This window comes from Carassius gibelio, chromosome B18 (assembly GCF_023724105.1).
Source record: "Carassius gibelio isolate Cgi1373 ecotype wild population from Czech Republic chromosome B18, carGib1.2-hapl.c, whole genome shotgun sequence".
NCBI lineage: Eukaryota > Metazoa > Chordata > Actinopteri > Cypriniformes > Cyprinidae > Carassius > Carassius gibelio.
Genome location: NC_068413.1, coordinates 22,998,136 through 23,016,985, shown reverse-complemented (window position 1 = coordinate 23,016,985; position 18,850 = coordinate 22,998,136). Strand labels below are relative to the sequence as shown.

General features: G+C 36.3%; 2 protein-coding genes across 3 annotated transcripts; both read right to left on the bottom strand.

Moving 5' to 3' along the window:
• Positions 1–806: 806 nt before the first annotated feature.
• On the bottom strand, positions 807–10,614 carry chrna5 (cholinergic receptor, nicotinic, alpha 5). Of its 2 annotated transcripts, none has more exons than XM_052582459.1 (9): positions 9,812–10,614; positions 9,584–9,691; positions 5,837–5,988; positions 5,704–5,748; positions 5,402–5,511; positions 4,606–4,783; positions 4,026–4,358; positions 1,709–2,065; positions 807–1,631 (listed from the first exon to the last, which is right to left on the bottom strand). In XM_052582459.1, exons 1-9 carry the CDS (start codon positions 9,834–9,836, stop codon positions 1,473–1,475), a joined length of 1,467 nt encoding a protein of 488 aa, XP_052438419.1. In that variant the 5' UTR covers positions 9,837–10,614; the 3' UTR covers positions 807–1,472. The 2 variants fall into 2 exon arrangements, with proteins under 2 accessions (XP_052438419.1, XP_052438420.1); XM_052582460.1 differs by having other exon boundaries at positions 809–1,631; positions 10,065–10,614.
• A 1,910-nt stretch (positions 10,615–12,524) lies between these two features.
• LOC127977540 (uncharacterized) lies at positions 12,525–18,641 on the bottom strand. Its single transcript, XM_052582462.1, has 9 exons — positions 18,522–18,641; positions 18,393–18,425; positions 18,000–18,299; positions 17,496–17,810; positions 16,429–16,533; positions 16,315–16,339; positions 14,006–14,095; positions 13,187–13,221; positions 12,525–13,025 (listed from the first exon to the last, which is right to left on the bottom strand). The coding sequence occupies exons 1-7, from the start codon at positions 18,565–18,567 to the stop codon at positions 14,068–14,070; spliced, it is 852 nt and encodes a 283-aa protein (XP_052438422.1). The 5' UTR covers positions 18,568–18,641; the 3' UTR covers positions 12,525–13,025; positions 13,187–13,221; positions 14,006–14,067.
• Positions 18,642–18,850: the final 209 nt, after the last annotated feature.

Here is an 18,850-nt window from a genome sequence, read left to right as displayed (position 1 = left end):
AAGGCTGCTGCTGTGGCCGAGCTGGAGTGGAGGAGGCCGCAGGGGAGCGCCCTTGGCGACGAGCAGGCTGAGGGGTTCAGCAAACTCATCCGGGAACTCGACCGGCTGCGGCGTATGTGAGGGGGGTGTGGCCCGAGGAGGTTCGCTCGTCGGGGAAGCCCACACGGTAACCCTCAGATCACCCTGGCCACCAGCCGAAGTATCCCTCTTACGAGAAGAAGAGCTAGAACGGGGTGTGGCAGAGGGGACTCTATACCTTTTAAGGTAATCGAGTCTCGATCTCAACGCCGAGATGGTCATGTCCCCGCAATGAGAACATCAGCCATCCACGAACGCAGTCTCAGCGTGCTGGAAGCCCAGACACGTGACACAACGATCGTGACCATCACGAGGAGTGATATATCGACCGCAGCCAGAAACACACGGGCAAAATGACATCTTTAAAAAGACACAAATCAGCCCGTATCTCTTTTGTGAGAGAAATTTTCACTTTTAGAGGTGTTTAAGTGCTCAGGGGAACGCTGGAGCTGTCGCAGGAAAGCCAGACGAACCGCTGAATTGCGCCGTCACACCAACACCAGCTCTTGCTTGTAAACACTCCGGTGATTGCAGCAAGCGATGTGCTCGGCTCTGAAGCGAAAGCTTGAATGTGAGTTGCTCGCGTTGCTCCTTATATACCCACTCTGCGGGACAGAGCTCGTGATGCAAATTCCGCAGACCAAGGTACTTTGTGTACCATTGGCTCGTTTTGTACCACTCGAAGGTGATTGGGCTCTCGGGCGAGATCCCATTCGTAACGTCGAACGTGACCGACTGAAAGGGAACCATGACTTTTCCCAGTTGTTTTGTTGCACACAGAGAAACAAATGAAGTATCAGCTGTTTGGACTCTCATTCTGATGGAGCCTATTCTCTACAGAAGATCCATTTGTGAGCAAGTGATGTAATGCTAAATGTTTCCAAATCAGTTATGATGAAAAAACAAACACATCTACAATCGAGAGTGTGGAAATTTTCAGCACTTTTGTACTTTGGTCAGAACAATTCCTGTAAAACTCTTTATCCCATGAAATAACTTGATATGTTTGTCCTGTGTTGATGCATTTTCTATTAAACAGGAATCTGGAGCGGGACATACTATGTATGAACAGGAAGTTGGAGTGGGACTTATTATGTATTAAGACTTATACTATGGTTAACATCACAGCCTAGTAAAACCATGGAGTATTTTAGGAGTTTTTATAATATTTTCAGGAAGCACAATAACTTTGACACAGTCACAGTTATTATTGTACATTTTATTGTAATGAAATCAGCAGACAACGTATAATGTAATGCAGAACGTTACTGCATAAATTACAGCGCTCAATTGCCACAAGTTGCATAGATGTTTTGAGGACTACAGTTATAAATATAATAATGCAAAAATGTTATCCAAGCCAAAGATTTTAAAATGTTATACATTCATGTGTTTTAGCTGGTACTTCCAGCATAGCTGGGAACAATTATGTTGGCCCATTTATAGATGACAGGAATGAAAAGCAGAGCAGAGCCAAGCAGTGATACTAAGAGAAACACCCACAGGAAAACCCGGTCCAGAACCTGGGCCACAAACTTCCAGTCCTGAACAACCTAAAAGAAGGCATTACATTAGAATTTATTAGAACTCAAAGCTTATATAGTCTGAAGTGAGACAGTAACAGTCTTACCTCTCTGACTTCATTCTCCTTCACCACATGAAGAGTGATGTAGCGTATAGATTCTAAGGCTGCCCGCAGACTCTGTTCTGCATTGAGCAAAGGAGTGGAATCCTGGCCTGAACTCTTCCCATGGCCCAGCCCTTCTCTTCCATTTCTCGCTGTGGTGGTGGCATAGCGGTCCACATGGCTGCGCATGCAGAGCAGTCTAGGCAAGTGGTGCAGAAAGATACGGCGGACCCAGGGCGCCATGTTGTGATGAGTGGATGAGGAGCGATGATGGATGTTAATGGCAAAGACAGTGATGACGATGGAAAGTGTCACGAAGATCATAGTGAAGACCAGATATTCTCCAATGAGAGGAATCACCTGGGACAGCAAACATAAGAGCAGGGCAGAAAGTCAGTGGGCAATTTGAAAATGAGAACGAAAGAAAGAAAATAGTCACCACTGGAAATATATAATCCCAATGTTTTTAAAAATATATATTAATATAAGATGAAGTTAAATAATAAGATAAATAAAGATAAATAATGTCACCTTTATGTCGTTTCAAACCTATAGGAATTTTGGAGGTCCAGGTAACCAAAACTTACAAGAACCATTAAACCATTTGAACCAATTTTCTGTGCACTCCTAGTGGCACACCAGTTCTTTTAAAACTGTTCAAAACAACTGAAAAGGTTAACTAAGATAGATATATATACTTCATGTTGAGCATAAATATAAAGCCTACTGATAAAGGACACCGTCAACAGTATAGACGGCAAAATAGACTATGTTTGACAGGTGCAATATACCAGTGTGTCACGGGCCTAAGGTTTTCAAAAGGCATCACGCGAGTTTGAACATCACTACAACTAGGAAAAAAAACGATTGTAATTCAAACGCAGCTCCCGTCAGCATTTAAACAGACATTTGCTCTTAATTCCAATCGGTCCAACGCAATAACGAAATCTGAGCAGGTCTAAAAACTGAAACTGTTGATGTTGCATTTTACACTTTGGAAAAGTTATATATATTTTTTTAAACATGAGCAGGCCTACAAGCTGGGATTGGTAATGCTGCTCTGTAATCATAGTTATTTACCGTTATTGAGTTTACCATATTTACATTATTGTGCAGAGGTTTGGGGCAATACTTATAAATGTTCAATACAATCACTATTCAAATTGCAGAAAAGAGCCATAAGAATAATACATAATACTGGGAAAACTGATTGTTTATTGAATAGTGGAGAAGGGGTAGGTTTTAATAAGCTTATGCTTCATCCTACTCCTTTTCGGACATGTTGGTTTCATATTATTATCATGAATTGTTTGGTTTGTTTGTCTTTTTATTTTCAGTTTACTTTCTTTTGTTACTTGTTTTATGTTTATGTTCGAAACAAAGCATTCATTCATTCATTTATTTATATTTTTCATTATATTTTATTATATGATATTGGTTTGAGACTGAGAGTATTTTATTTAGTGGAGAACTTTGCAGCAGTATTTTATTTCTTATTCTTTTTTTATTTTATATATATTTTATTAAAAAGTATTTTTAAAAAGTGTAAACAAATTGTTAACAAAAAAAGTTCATAGTAATAAACAACCTGCAGTTTAATGTTTGCATTTCTTTCCCTTACTGTACCGAAAATGAACCGAACCATGACTTTAAATCCGAGGTACGTACCGAACCGTGATTTTTGCGTACCGTTACACCCCTAATAGATATAGATATCTATATCACTAATTTCGCTAATAATAAATCATTAACTGTGACTTTTGCCTAAACAGATTCCTAATTTGGTGTTTAACAATAGTTAGTAAGGTAGTTGTTAAGTTTAGGTATTGGGTTAGGTTAAGGATGTTTAATATTGTCATGCAGAATATGTGCTTTATAAGTACTAATAAACAGCCAATATTTTAATCATATGCATGCTAATAAGTAACTACTGAGAATTGTTCTCTATAATACGTGTTACCTATGTAACATATATACTATTCCATATATTAAAAAGTGTTACTTGTATGGTTTAATCTAGAAATTATGCATTGCAGTTTGAGTTTTTGACAACTAGAAGTGAGTGACAGAATCTGCCACCACAACTGCAGAATGACAAAAGGGCCCTCAAAGTGCATACAGAATCAAAAGCACTTAAATGCCAAAATGAATGAACTTACAGCCATAGTAAAACATCCAATAAATGAAAAACACTGCAATTTTATTTCTGACAATAATATGAAATAATTAAAAAATGTGAGTGGCACACCGACTTTCAGTACTCATCAATTCAATGTTTAAATCACTTAACATAACTTCGAATTCTTAAAAAGAGAACCACCTTTGAGGAGGAAGGGATGATCTCTTCTATCACCAGAAGAAAGACAGTAAGAGAGACGAGGACAGACGTGCAGAGGGAGATTTTCTCCCCTCCGTTAGATGGGAGATAAAACACCAGCACGGTCAGGAAAGACAATCCAATGCAGGGAATGATGAGGAAGAGTGTGTAGAAAAGAGGAAGACGTCTGATAATAAAGGAATAAGTGATGAATGGATAGAAGAAGGTTCCATCACTTCTCAAACACCGGCTACCTGTGGCCGTCACAATCTCCCATTCACCGTTGTCAAAATAGTCACGTTTGTCCACATGTACATCTTCAAGGAGAATATCCACCTTAAAAAAAAGGAATATAATGCATTGTTACATATAATTCAGTATATAAAACACAAAAGGTTCAGAAGACCTTGAATATACAGTATGAATAATTTCAGTTACTTTTCTTGTGCTTGATAAATGTGTTCACTATGAACTGACGATAGCTAATTGGGGTTAAATTTAGGTTCATTTTTAGATAAATTCTTCCTTCCTAGATGTAAACATTGGTTTTGCATGCCTTTAATAACAGTTGAGTACAGCAAACCTGGGAACCATCGTAGGTCCAGGAGCCAAACTTCATGGAGCAGTTCTGAAGGTCAAAGGGGAAGAACGTCACATCGATGGTGCAGGCAGATTTATAGTTAGCAGGAGGAGTCCAGGAAATAGTGCCGTCATATCTGACTACCGCTTTTGTCACTGTGGCCTCGAAATTACCATCTGCACTGCAGGTGAGAATCACTCAGTCATCAAACTGAGATACAGGCAGCTCCAAAATTAACATACTCAAATAATCCAATGAAAGTAAAAATGTTATTTCTTACTCAGAGTAGCATTTCAAATCACGAAAGTCAAGATTTTTGTACTTTTACAAGCAAAGCCAAGAAGTTGGAGACATTGGGAAATAAATATTGACCTAAATGAAAATATCATTTTCTAAATGGTTTTCTCTGACATTTCTATAGGGGTCAAGCACAAAGGATTTGACTTGTAAAACCGTGAATTAGCACCGTAACAGTTTGGTTTTCATTTGTCAGGTTGAAAACCAATAAGTCTCAGTCGTTACAAGTATTTACACTTGAAAAGGCTTCAAAAGAAATATTTTAATAATTTCAACGCTCAACAGACTATCTAGTACCAAACTGGCATACAAACTACCAAAAACGTAGGCATATATATGAAATAAGTCATGTGATGCACTCTTACATGACTTTTATTATCCATAAAAAAATATTATCACTCTTTGATATCTGTTGTTCTAACAGAAATGTTAAACATCAGGTTCAGTCCCCGTCTGGTTTCCTTTCTGACTCATACAGTAGACACTGAGTGGCATCACATACTTGTCATAGAGCACAATGTCAGGAATCCAGATGGAGTCTGAGGGAACTCTGATGGAGGTGATGCCCAGATAATGATCCGGATTCCATCGGAGTTTCATGTCTGTCCATTCCTGAATGCAGAGAGACATGGATTTATCTGCAAATCTGATCCCCACACAAATAAAAGGCAGCATGATTCAGTTGTGTACCAGTGACTAAAAACTACAACAGAACACAATTACAAGAGCAAAATAAAGGTCTAATAAAAATAATTAATATTTCATATTAATTAGATCAACCTTAATGGATTAGTCCTGTTTTACCTGCTTCATCCAAACATTGGTTGTCATTAACTGGTTCTTCTCATTCTGATGAAAAAAAAATAAAATAAAAATGTTTTTTTGTAAGACAAGATTCTGATGAGGAGAATGCTGTTTCAGCATCACTACATCTCACCACATCCACGAGCTGGGAGATAGCCAGACCAAATTTGACCTGCACCGTTCTGTTTAGATCCTCCACTGGTCTCACCCATTTCTGGTAGTTGCTGAAGAGATGTTTAAACAGCTTGTCTTCTGTCTTGGCATATGAAGACAGCACAGGAGGCCCTTAAACAAAACAACAACTTCATGTTTATCTCTCAAATCCAATCAGGGGGGGACACTAAAAAACAGTAATTAAATGGCAACAGTCCCACACACAAGGACCGCACAGGTTTATAGGTGTGACAATTTGGTTGACACTTCGCCAATGATCATATTGATCTCCAAATAATCAACTCACCCAAGACATATAGGTTTTGTAACAACCTTACACATGCCCCCTCTAAATCTATCACCTAGACCAAAGCACAATCGACTCTCCAACAGAGTCTGGTGGAAATCTCATGTAAGGATTTACTAAAGACAGTAAAAAAAAATAAGCAATGAAAAGGAATGAGCAGATTTTGGAAGCATTTTTATTAAGTTTTCTTTCAAATGCAACATTTAAGGGATGAGAGTACAGGGACGCCATTAGGAAGATTAGGATGATTCCAAAGGCCCGATGAGGGACATGGGGTCCGGGACGAGTATTTTAACACTATCGCAGGGGGTAAGAGTAAATGCCCAACTAAACATGTTTTAAACTCTTTTGCAAATGACATGGTAGCATTGCTCTTGGTAGACTGCACTGGTCTTGTGGAAATAAGCTGGCTTCATTTGTGTTCTTTAATTTGCACATTGGCAGAACTTTACACTGCCATCAGAGCATTTATTGAATTGCAGTCGCATTCTAATTTGCCCTGTTTAGTAAATCTGGTTCATAATATTGCATAATATTATCCATGTGACTGCTCTGACACTTGGATGAGTTGAATAGATTTGCTTCATCCCTGAATCAAATTTGTTTAATCTTTAATAAATTCGCAAAACTGACATTGTTATTGAACTGAACTGAATCAACATTGAACGGACTTGAGCTCAGTAACAAAACTATTGCTTTCTATAGAGTTTCTGAACTGTCCTTGTTGAACTGTTGTTTGTTTAGAGCCGTTTTACAGCAGAAATCTAAATTTGTCCAAAAATGTGAAGGTTTTACAATTATCTTATATATTTTGCTAATTTTAATTTCCTGTTTATTACTGTGAAGCTGCTATGAAATGATCTGTATTGTATAAAGAGCTATATGTTTATACTGGTAAGTTGAATTTTATCATTGACAAATTCAAAACAACAGAATAAATTCTCACTGGAATGATGGAATATCACAGAAAATCAGAGACTGAGCCTTTTAAAGCTGCCATAAAAATGACTTGTGATTGAAATGTGCACCATATACTTGATCAACTCTAATAAAGCTCATTTGGCATTGTTATTAGATCTCCAGCAGCTGTTGCTATCATGCCAACATCCTGTGTGATCTGATTTTCCTCTCAGGGTCTCCACGGTCTTAGTCACTAAGGGAAACCCAACATGATTTGCTGAACACGTGTTCATTTCTGCGGGGGCAGTTGTGGATGGAGATGGAGATTTATGAATCTCTGAGTGTGGAATTGGTTTAGACGATCTGGGTTGTGTTACCATCAGTGGTGGGAGGGATGTTCTTTAATGTGAAATGACACACACTATAGCTCTGTTCCAAAACCCAGTGAGCTGTCTGCTGCCTACATATGCGGTCTCATCTAATGAAAGGGTTCTAAATGAAATGAAATCTCAGAAGGGGCTTATTTACAATGGTATACTTGCAGTAACTCTACAGATGATAGTAGAAGCACAACATGGCACAACCAAGGAGTTTGTTGTTAAATTACAATACTATTCCATATGCATGTGGGATACATTATAGACCGTTTCTATTTTTATTTTTTTCACATAAAAATATTCACAATAAAATTTAAATATGTTGAATAATGAATGCTAAATATACAGTATGTGTGTGAATGTATGTATTCTTACGCACACAAACCTGCACACAAACTCTAAACTGCATATATATATATATATATATATATATATATATATATATATATATATATATATATATATTGTTTCTGGAATTCAGTTTTTTGGATGTCTGAAGCTGGATGTAATATAAGACAGAATGAATCATCTAGCCTCCCTGAGTCTCAAGGGAATGATTTGACCCAGAAGCCATAAAACACTTTGAGCAGAATTTTACTCATTTCTCTCTAAAACTGAGGTTGTTAGCCACTGGTACTGCATTTATCCTATATAAAGTGTGGTATGATCCAAATAGTATATACTGATTACATTCTGTGCCTATTATTCAGCTCTGTATTTAGATAATGATTGAATTTTGCAGTTTTATCTGCACCCCAAAGCTCTGTTTCTGTGCTTATAAATCTTGATGCTCTTCATTTCACGGACAACCGCAGATGGTATTCTGGTTTCAGCTTGTTTTCCCATCGATCAGTATCTGTGGTTTGGTATCCCTTAATCAATAAAAACTGATTATAAATAAAGCAATAAAACTTTTTAGAAAATGCTCAAAATTTAAATAGAATCTAATTGAAATGCAATACATAAATGCACTTTTATCCAACTAATATACAAATATAATGACTAAATTATACAATCCAGTATTACTAAATCATCACGACCACATTAGGACACACAAACAAAAGACATTTTAAGGGTCAGCTCAGTTTAAAAAATAGCTTCTTAGGGTAATAACTACACATTTTACATTTTTGCAGTGTACCAAAGCTGCACCCAAGTGACAAGCTGAGGAAAATTATTTCCTCATAAACAATGCTGTAAACTGTGTCACTTGAGCCCAAAAGTGCTGACTGATATTACATCTCTGAGATGAACTGTGTGTGCATGGATTGGAACCTCAAATAACTGCACTTATTCTCAATTGCTGCAAGTTACATTTTTCTCTATTTACTTCATAACACAATATTTTGAAATCAACTAAATCCAAAAGTTTATATTTTTGCATTTAGATTATAGATTTGGGGCTTTTGTGACTACTTACAGTACATACCACGTACAGTATTGTGCCACCTGATATTTCTATAATATGTACAGTACCAGTCTTTGTTTCTGTCTGGTCCTGATTTTATAGCCCCTCACTGACAAAAATAGAAAAGACAATCCATTTTAGATTGTGATCTTATCTACACCTCTGTCACTGAAAGCCTCCGTCACAGAGAGGGTCAGAGAGCAAGAAAGCTGTTGGAAATAATAATTAGATAAAGAGATGTTAGTCACAGATCAGATGGACAATCACAGGTCACATTTCATCCCAAAATAATACAAAAAATATTATATTATATTATATTATATTATATTATATTATATTATATTATTATTATTTTTTTAAATGGAAATAATATAGTTGCATAAAGTGTATAATTTAACAATATTGTGTTCATCTACTATATTTTAATAAACTTTTTTTTTTTTCTTAGCGAAAACTTTAATACTGAGAAAGAACTGGAAATGTATATTATTTTGAAGAATGTTGGTAACCAAACGGTTTTATTGAAAATTTACTTCCATATCGACAAAACAACATTCCAAATTTATTCTAGGATTTTTTTTTTTTTACTGTCCTAAAAACAGTTATAGAAATCTCAATTTCTTTCTTTTAATTTTGAGTTGAATTATGAACTGGGTATGTTCTTGACAGGTCCCATGAGATTTCAGTCAGGCACAGATGTTGGGTTGGCATTGAGCCAAGGTCAGAGACACTCACCTATAGAGGAGCAGAGGACAGCACAGCAAACTAGCAGGAGGACAGATCTGACAGCATTTTGAGCTGTTACCATGATACCATCAGAAGCAGCAAAGCCACAGAGAAGACCTGAAAGCATCCATAAACATGCAAGCACTTCATTAAGCACAAATGCAGCCCGAGCTGTTATTGAAGACTCACAAGCTTATTAACCATTAAACATATATGTAATATTCAGTGAAGACTTACATGCTGCATCTTTTGCATCTTTCATGTATGTGCAAATGACCACAAATATATCTATTCACAAACAATCCACGATAAGTCACAGTCTAGGAATATCATCATGTTCTTCATCATGCACATGTGAGCAGACCTTCACACAAGAACACAAAGCATCTATCCACCTATGTTGTTATTACACATATTCACCAGTCTGCAAACATCCAGTGTCCCTCTATCTGTCTTTGTTCTTCTTTATTTGTCATTTTCTTTTTCTTACCTGATTATGGACTGGAAGGAAGCAGAATCTTTAGAATATTTCTTTTCCATTTGCCTGTCGTGTGTCCATGCCAACCAGCATGTGTACGGCTGCTTACTCTCTCTCTCTTTCTTTCACACATACACACACACACACACACACACACTCACGGTCTCCTGGCTGTTCCTCCTCCTTCTCCAGAAAGGCAAAGCCCACCCCCTCACATTTTCCCGCACAGAAAAAACAGCCAATCACAGCAATAGCATCCTCCATTATCTTGTAAAGTCTGCCTTCTCCTGCTCAAAACATACTACACACATCAGTTTTTAGGCTAATGACCCTTTGGTGGATAGAGAGACTTTACTCTTTAATACATAATATGTAAACTCGACTGAGCTATTGCCTGGACTATAAATGAAATATTTATAATTAAAGTCAACATGAAAACTGGCACTATTTACAATCTTCTATTTCTAATCTTCTATTTGCAATCGCCTCTTACATTAAAAGCCTGAAAAAAACTGCTTATACTTATCAATCAATCAATCACCTTTATTTATATAGCGCTTTAAACAAATTTGCTGCTAGTTTAGTAACCGTTAGTGCTAACAACCATTCACACATGTACGTTTAACTATGTGTTTCAAAAGTGTAGTTAGAAACTGTCAACTCTACTGTTTTTTCTTCCGGGGTTCTTACGTATTTGAGCTCTTTTCCCTGCTGTCTTCCCGCTTTAGTATTTTCCTGTAAAATATCCCGTTAGCCCTTCCTTCGGACCTGTCAGTCTCTGTACTGGTGTCCTGTTGCTACTCCCTTGCCTTTCCAGTGAAATAGATGTTTTCAAAGCATCGTTTTGCTTACTTGAAAGCAACCTTAGCATGATGTTGGGCTTTTTAAGATAGCGTGGTTGTTGTGAGAGCACGATTTCACGCCAATCTGTAAGCAAAGTCATGTTAGACCTAGCTTCACAACTCACCTTAATCACAACTTAATGCAGCTGTTTTGAAGTATGACATTTTGCTGTCGGCAAAGGGATAGCAACAGAAAGATGAATGTTGAAATTTTCCCGTATTTTGGATGAGTAACCCGGGACATTTCCCTTATTTTCAATGTTGATTTAAGCTATATAAATGAATATTCAGATGTTATGCGCCTCCAAGCAGGAAAGCGGTGGAAAGTTAATTCATTCTCATTTTTTTCCCATGGCGATTATGTGTTGCGCTATTACACCCCACAATACAGCAACGGTTTACCATGGTTGAAATAAATTTTTAATTCATCAAATTAAGACACACGGGCCGGAAGAGAGGTAGTACGTCTAAATACTGCGCAGTAGTCCGAGTAGCAGTAAAGGAGGCCATCAACATGGCGGCCATGCCAAGTAATGACGGCACGACGCCCAAGGCTTATAGTATCCCCATCACTATACTGGGGTGTTAGGACCCACACAGACCACAGGGTGAGCACCCCCTGCTGGCCTCACTAACACCTCTTCCAACAGCAACCTAGTTTGCCATCCAGGTACTGACCAGGCTCAACCCTGCTTAGCTTCAGTGAGCGACCAGTCTTGGGCTATTGGGTGATATGGCTGTCGGATGAGTCCTTGTTGATGAAAATTAAACCAACAACATGCTTGGTATGGTAATTCCATACCAACTAAAGGCAAGATAGCCTCCTCACAACATTATCAACTCTTTACCACTGTCAACAAAATTCTTCAAGTTGGGATAATTAAGCCTCTTTTTAAGTGTACAAAATCATATGATACTTCCACTTTGTAAAGTAGTTTGATTTTGTCATAAAGTCAGGTTGAATCAGCATCAGCAATGTATGAAAGTTATTTAACAAAATAACAGTTAATAAACACTATGGTTAATTCAAGTCCGTGAGCTCAGTTGTTAATAGAACAGTCTACCCCAGCTTCCTGTTTTTCATAGGAAATAATCCAACAAAAACAAGAACCATACAATGATTACCTTTATAAAATGTTTCTGTTCCACTGAGCTCTGTCTCATTTAGTTTCATTAAGATTGCATCAGACTTGTCCTAAATCTCCATCTGGTAAATTAAAATTTCTTGTTTACTTTAGTTTCTCATAACTTCTCAGATCATCCTTTCATTTTGGATTTCAAGGCATCCTATTAGAAATAATTAAGAGTACAGGGATTTAAACAGAAAATATTACCCTGTTTTCAGATCAGTGCCCAGATTCCCAGAAACAGACTGAGAAGTAGCACTGTGGAACACATTATTAGAGAAACCCAGAAACACAAAAAACAATACACAGTTACACAGTCTTACACAGTAACAATAAAAGTTAGTGAAACAACGATATGGAAATTAAACCAATTCTAATTCTAAACACTGCATTTAAATGTTTATTTTTTTGTTAGTCCTACTTTAATCTTTGGATGCTACAGTAGCTTCACTGGTGCCCTGCAATGAATGTGAGCAGATTGTTTTTTATATTATTTTTTATTTTTTTGCACATGTTCCATTGGACTGATTACTCACATGATTCAGAGTGTGGTCATTTTGTGAATACACTAACACACTGCAGATTACAAAACAAAATAAATAAAATAAAACCAACAACAGTCTGTTTTTACAACAATTTTATACTACATTAACAATATGTATATTGTATTTTATTATAAATTATGAGAGTTAATTTCCAGCCTTGAAAGATCATTTACAGTAATGTAATTTTTTTTTTTTTTTTTTTTTTTTTTTTTTTTTATGTGCACAATAGATAAAGTTATGGTCAACACAGTTTGCTGTGTTGGTCAGTGTCATAAAAAATCTAAAATAATGACAGTAAACTAATAATCAGTTAAAAACAGAAACTTAAAAACAAGCTAAAATAAACTACAAAAAGCAACAGTTGTAAAACAGCAATAGCAAAGATAACAACAATAATATAATCATGCTGTAGTCCATGCAGATGCTGTACTGCACATTACACTTCATCATACTCGTAATCTGTAAAAAAAAATACAAGACATTTGTGTAATAAAGATGCAGCTAATCATTGTAATTGCAACACAAAATGACTACATTTCTGTGACTATATTCCTGTAATATTTACAATTCTGTAAGGTTTTTTTCAATAACTACGCAACATTCATTAATTTCCAACTTACCATTAAAAGAGAAATGATCCAACTCTGGGGCAGCCCTGAGCCATTATGGACATTGATTTACACAACCACAGCATTTTTGTAGAAACAGTTAAATAAATAAGAAAAAAGAAAAAAATCTATTATTCATGTGAAAGCTGATATTGAAAAGAGAAAAGACATGTGAAATCATTTGAAGTATGAAAAATAAAATATGAAAATAGCACATTAAACAGTACAAAGTTAAAACAGCACAAAGCATAATCATACATAAATTAATGGCATACAAGACAGCACGTTGTATGTCACCAGTACCAGATGAGTCAGGTTTTTCAGTTTCTATAACATAGATTTCTTAATGTAAGATACAAAAGTATACAGATGAAGATGGTGGAGAAATCTGAGTTTCAGGGCTTTTTGGTCCATTTCTTTAGCTTTAAGATTATCTGTATTGCAGTATACTCGTAAATACTGACTAAATTAACTTTTAGCAGATAAATATATTTAAAAAGTCCATATTTGTAGCAGCTTTGTATGTATGTGTGTGTGTGTGTGTGTGTGTGTGTGTGTGTGTGTGTGTGTGTGTGCGTGTGTGTGTGTGTGCGTGCGTGCGTGTGTGTGTGTGTGTGTGTCACTAATCAGCCAGGTCTCCACACCAGCCAATCCCAGTGCACTCTTTCACCTGAGTATCAGTCACAGGCAGCTGCCACCCATCTGCACTCTCATCAGACTGGCTTCAAAAGCACACTCAGCACCTTACTCCATGTTCGCTTTCGTAAATATGTAATGGACTATATGTCAGTAGCTTATTCTCTATACCAAAGTGTATGTTCCTGAGCTCACCTCCTGTTGTTTCCCTAACATGTTCTCCTCATCCTAGTTCTCCATCGTCTCCGTGCCTCTGGTCATCGGCTCCTTCCCGATCTCCTGGTCCTGTAAGAGAGACTTTCAGTATACTCCTCGTCCTCTCGACTCCACAATTGTTACCCAGTATACCCACCTGATTTCCTGTTGCGCTCACCATTGTTGTCAATAAACACCCACTTACCTTTATCTCTATGTTCCGAGTGTACTTCCGTAACTATATATACAGGTGCATCTCAATAAATTAGAATGTCGTGAACAAGTTCATTTATTTCAGTAATTCAACTCAAACTGTGAAACCTATGTATTAAATAAATTCAGTGCACACAGGCTGAAGCAGTTTAAGTCTTTGGTTCATTTAATTGTGATGATTTTGGCTCACATTTAACAAAAACCCAACATTTGAATATTTCAACAAATTAGAATATGGTGACATACCAATCAGCAAATCAACTCAAAACACCTGCAAAGGTTTCCTGAGCCATCAAAATGGTCTCTCAGTTTGTTTCACTAGGCTACACAATTATGGGTAAAACTGCTGGTCTGACAGTTTTCCAGAAGACAATCATTGACACCCTTCACAAGGAGAGTAAGACACAAACATTCATTGCCAAAGAAGCTGGCTGTTCACAGAGTGCTGTATCCAAGCGTGTTAACAGAAAGTTGAATGGAAGGAAAAAGTGTGGGAGAAAAAGACTCACAACCAACCAAGAGAGCCGCAGCCTTATGAGGATTGTCAAGCAAAATTGATTTGAACTTCAATTTGAGTGGACTTCACAAGGAATGGACTGAGGCTGGGTTCAAGGCATACAGACGTGTCAAGGGATTTGGGCTACAGTTGTCATATTCCTCATGTTAAGCCACTCCTGAATGACAGACAATGTCAGAGGTGTCTTCCCTGGGCTAAGGAGAAGAAAAACTGGACTGTTGCCCAATGGTCCAAAGTCCACTTTTCAGATTAGAGCAAGTTTTGTATTTCATTTGGAAACCAAGGTCCTAGAGTCTGGAGCAAGGGTGGAGAAGCTCATAGTCCAAGCTTTTTGAAGATTCTGATTTCATTTTACAGCAGGATTTGGCACCTGCCCACAATGCCAGAAGCACCAATAGCTGGTTAAATAACCATGGTGTTGGTGTGCTTAAATGGCCAACAAACTCACCAGACCTGAACCCCAAAGATAATCTATGGGGTATTATCAAGAGGAAAATGAGAAACAAGAGACAAAACAAATGCAGATGAGTTGAAGGCCACTGTCAAAGAAACCTGGGCTTCCATACCACCTCAGCAGTGCCACAAACTGTTCACCTCCATGACACGCTGAATTGAGGCAGTAGTTAAAGCAAAAGGAGCCCCTACCAAGTACTGAGTACATGTACAGTAAATGAATATAATTTCCAGAAGGGCAACAATTCACTTTTTTTTTTTTTACTGGTCTTATGAAGTTTTCTGATTTGCTGAGATAGTGATTGAGAGATATTGGTGGGTTTTTGTTAAATGTGAGCCAAAATCATCACAACTAAAAGAAACAAATACTAAAACTACTTCAGTCTATTTAATACATTAGTTTCACAATTTGAGTTGAATTACTGAAATAATTAATTTTTCCACGCCATTCTAATTTATTGAGATGTATATATACACGTGTGTATGTATGTGTATTTAAAGCTGCTACAAATATGTACATTTTAAATATAATATATAAATATATATATATATATATATATATATATATATATATATATATATATATATATATATATATATATATATATAATAAATAAATAAAAAATATATATATATATACTTTTGTGCTCCATAGAAGTAAGACATTCAGACATAAGGGTCAATGATGAAATAATTTTTTGGGTAAACTGTGTAACACTGCTACTTAAATTTATGTATTGGAAAATCTGAAACTTAAGAATGACAGAACCAACACAATATTGTGGCAATTATTTTACGTTTTGGCAAATTCATTGGTAATTTGTATGAATTCATACAATATGCCTATGGACTAATGAAGCTTCATGCTTGCCCCCCTCCCCCAAATAATTAACGTTTGTGAGCTCAGTTGTTAATAGAACAGCCAACCTCAGCTTCCTGTTTTTCATAGAAAATAATCCAACAAGAAACAAGAACCATAAAATGAATACCTTTATAAAATGTTTCTGTTCCCCTGAGCTCTGTTTAATTTTGTCTCATTAAGATTGCATCAGAATTGTCCTAAATATATATCTGGTATATTTTAATTTCTTATTTACTTTAGTTTCTCATAACTTCTCGAACCAACCTTTCATTCTGGATTCCAAGGCATCCTATTAGAAAGAAATAAGAGTACTGGAATTTAAACAGAATAATTCAAGAAGGTGAAATGTGTCAGTATTTTTAGATTTCGAAATACTACCTCGTTTTCGGATCAGTGCCCAGATTCCCAGAAACAGACTAAGTAGCAGCGCTGTGGAACACATTATGACAATTTTGACTTTGTCAATGACGTTGTTAGATATCGCTGTCAGAGAAAACCCAGAAACACAAAAAAGTCTTATTTTGACAATTCACTTAATTCTCATATTTTAGTAATCTATAAGAACTGTGGCCACGTCTCCAAGATGCTTCAAGAAAGCTGCGAAGCTACCTGAAAAACTATCTGTAAGTGCCCCTAGGGCAAAAGCTGCTTTAAATGCAAAGGATGTTCACACCAAATGTTGATTTAATTCAGATAAATAGATTTTCTTTATCAATTAACTTCTATTATGACATTATTTTTGACAGCATCCTCATTTTACAGCATTTGTACAAAAGTGCCTAAAACTTTTAACACTGCTGTAGCTCTGCAGGTATATTTCTTGGAGCATCTAACATTGCCACAGTTCTTCTGGATTTAGTCTGTATCAGTTTGTTCTGTTTCTTCATGTTATTCCAGACAGACTGGATGATGATGAAGCACTGGCTGTTGTCAGACTCTTGTGCAAACAAAAATCTAACTGGATTATTACATTATTATTGGATTATTACACTGGATTGTTACAATTAATGGCAAAATTAATGTTTAGAAATGTAAACTGAAATTTCCTACGGACACTCTAGATAGAAATAGAAATAACTGACTTAAAACCATTTTAGCTGGTGAATAAGTGATCTAATAATTTTGGCCACGGCTGTACTAAATTGCAAATTCATAATTATGAATGTATTATTGTAAATATATTTAAGTAATTGACATCCAAGTTTCAGTAGAAATCACATAAATCACATAGTGGACTGTAATTTATCATAAATCCATACACACACTTTAACCATATTGAAGAAGCATAATTATGAAATTAAACATCATTTAATTCAGATCTACTGTAAAGTTCAGCTAATAGAATAGTTGCATTTAATACACTAAACCCCAAACCCAACTGCACCCCAAACCCAACCTCACCCCCAAAGCCACAATCCACTCCACCCCGAACCGACCATTCTTACCAATTATCTGAAGATCAACTTTAAGATTTTGACGAAGTTTCATTCCATGGTAAGGGAGTATGTTTAACAATAGAACACAAGTGTATGTCCCAGCATCTTCCATCTGGACTTCTCTGAGGGTGAATGTTGTCATCCTCTTCTCTGTGTCCCAAATATTTACTTTAATAGGCTTTCCATTTTTGATTAGATAAACCAAGATCATGTTCCTGGACTGTTTGTTGTTTAAAGGATTGGATGTTGTACAGTTGAATTCAGCATCACTTCCCACTGACACCTCAGACTTAAGCAAATATATCTGTGTATTAATAAAAGATTCTGTGGCGAGAAAGAGAACACTTATGGGTAAATGTTCAAGTGCGCCCTTTAATATATTCCAGGACTAATCGATCCAAAACAAAACAGACAATATAAAAAATTTGCACGAGTAAGTAATTTAACATTTCATCTGTAATCAGGAATCAAAAACATTCACAAATGTAAGCAAAAGTAAGGGGTACATCTTACCAGTCACATTTATGAAGATGTAATTATAACCATATCCCATCACTTTGTTTATTTTCAACAGCTCTTCTGAAAACACACAGCTGTAGTTGCCTGAATGGTTCATTTCTATTCTCTCTATTTTAAAGGAAGTGTCTTGTCGAGTGGGTCCATGTAACATATCAATAGCTTTACCATTTTTACACAGATACAAATAAACTGCCTTTCCTGTAAAACCAAATGTGCTGCAGGTAACTTCCAGTCTACCACCTTCTGGTACTTCTGTAGTTTCACTGAAAATCTTAGCTTGATTAATCTTTTGACCTGTGGAGGAAAAAAAAGTTAGAGATATTTAAAGTATAAGTACAATATTACATTGTTTACAAGTTGTTTATTCTGTGCATTAATGGAACATACCTTGACATTTAAGGAATAAATTCATGGAGATATCTGAAAAAAATAATCAATATTTATTAAATAAACACCACCAGCATTTGTGTTAATCGATTGATCATTAAGGATAGATTTTGTAATTTTAGTACTTACACACAAGGAGAAACACACCAGCCATGGCTGCTGAGCAAGATTTCATTGACTTTTCCTGCACTTCACAAGATAATTGAGTTTCTCGTAGTTTGCAACCAATATGTTGTTACAGGGTCACTGCACCAGTGTAAACAGGCAGTGGCAGTATCTATAATAGTCATGTGGTGAAGGCGTTCTAAAGGCGGAAACTGTCAAACAGTGCTGAAAGCTGTATTTTACATTACATTAATCATGTATAACTATTATACATATATTTGAACAATAACTATTCAGCCCTCACATTTGATCTTTCTAATAGATATTCATTATTCCTCATCATACATTTCAAA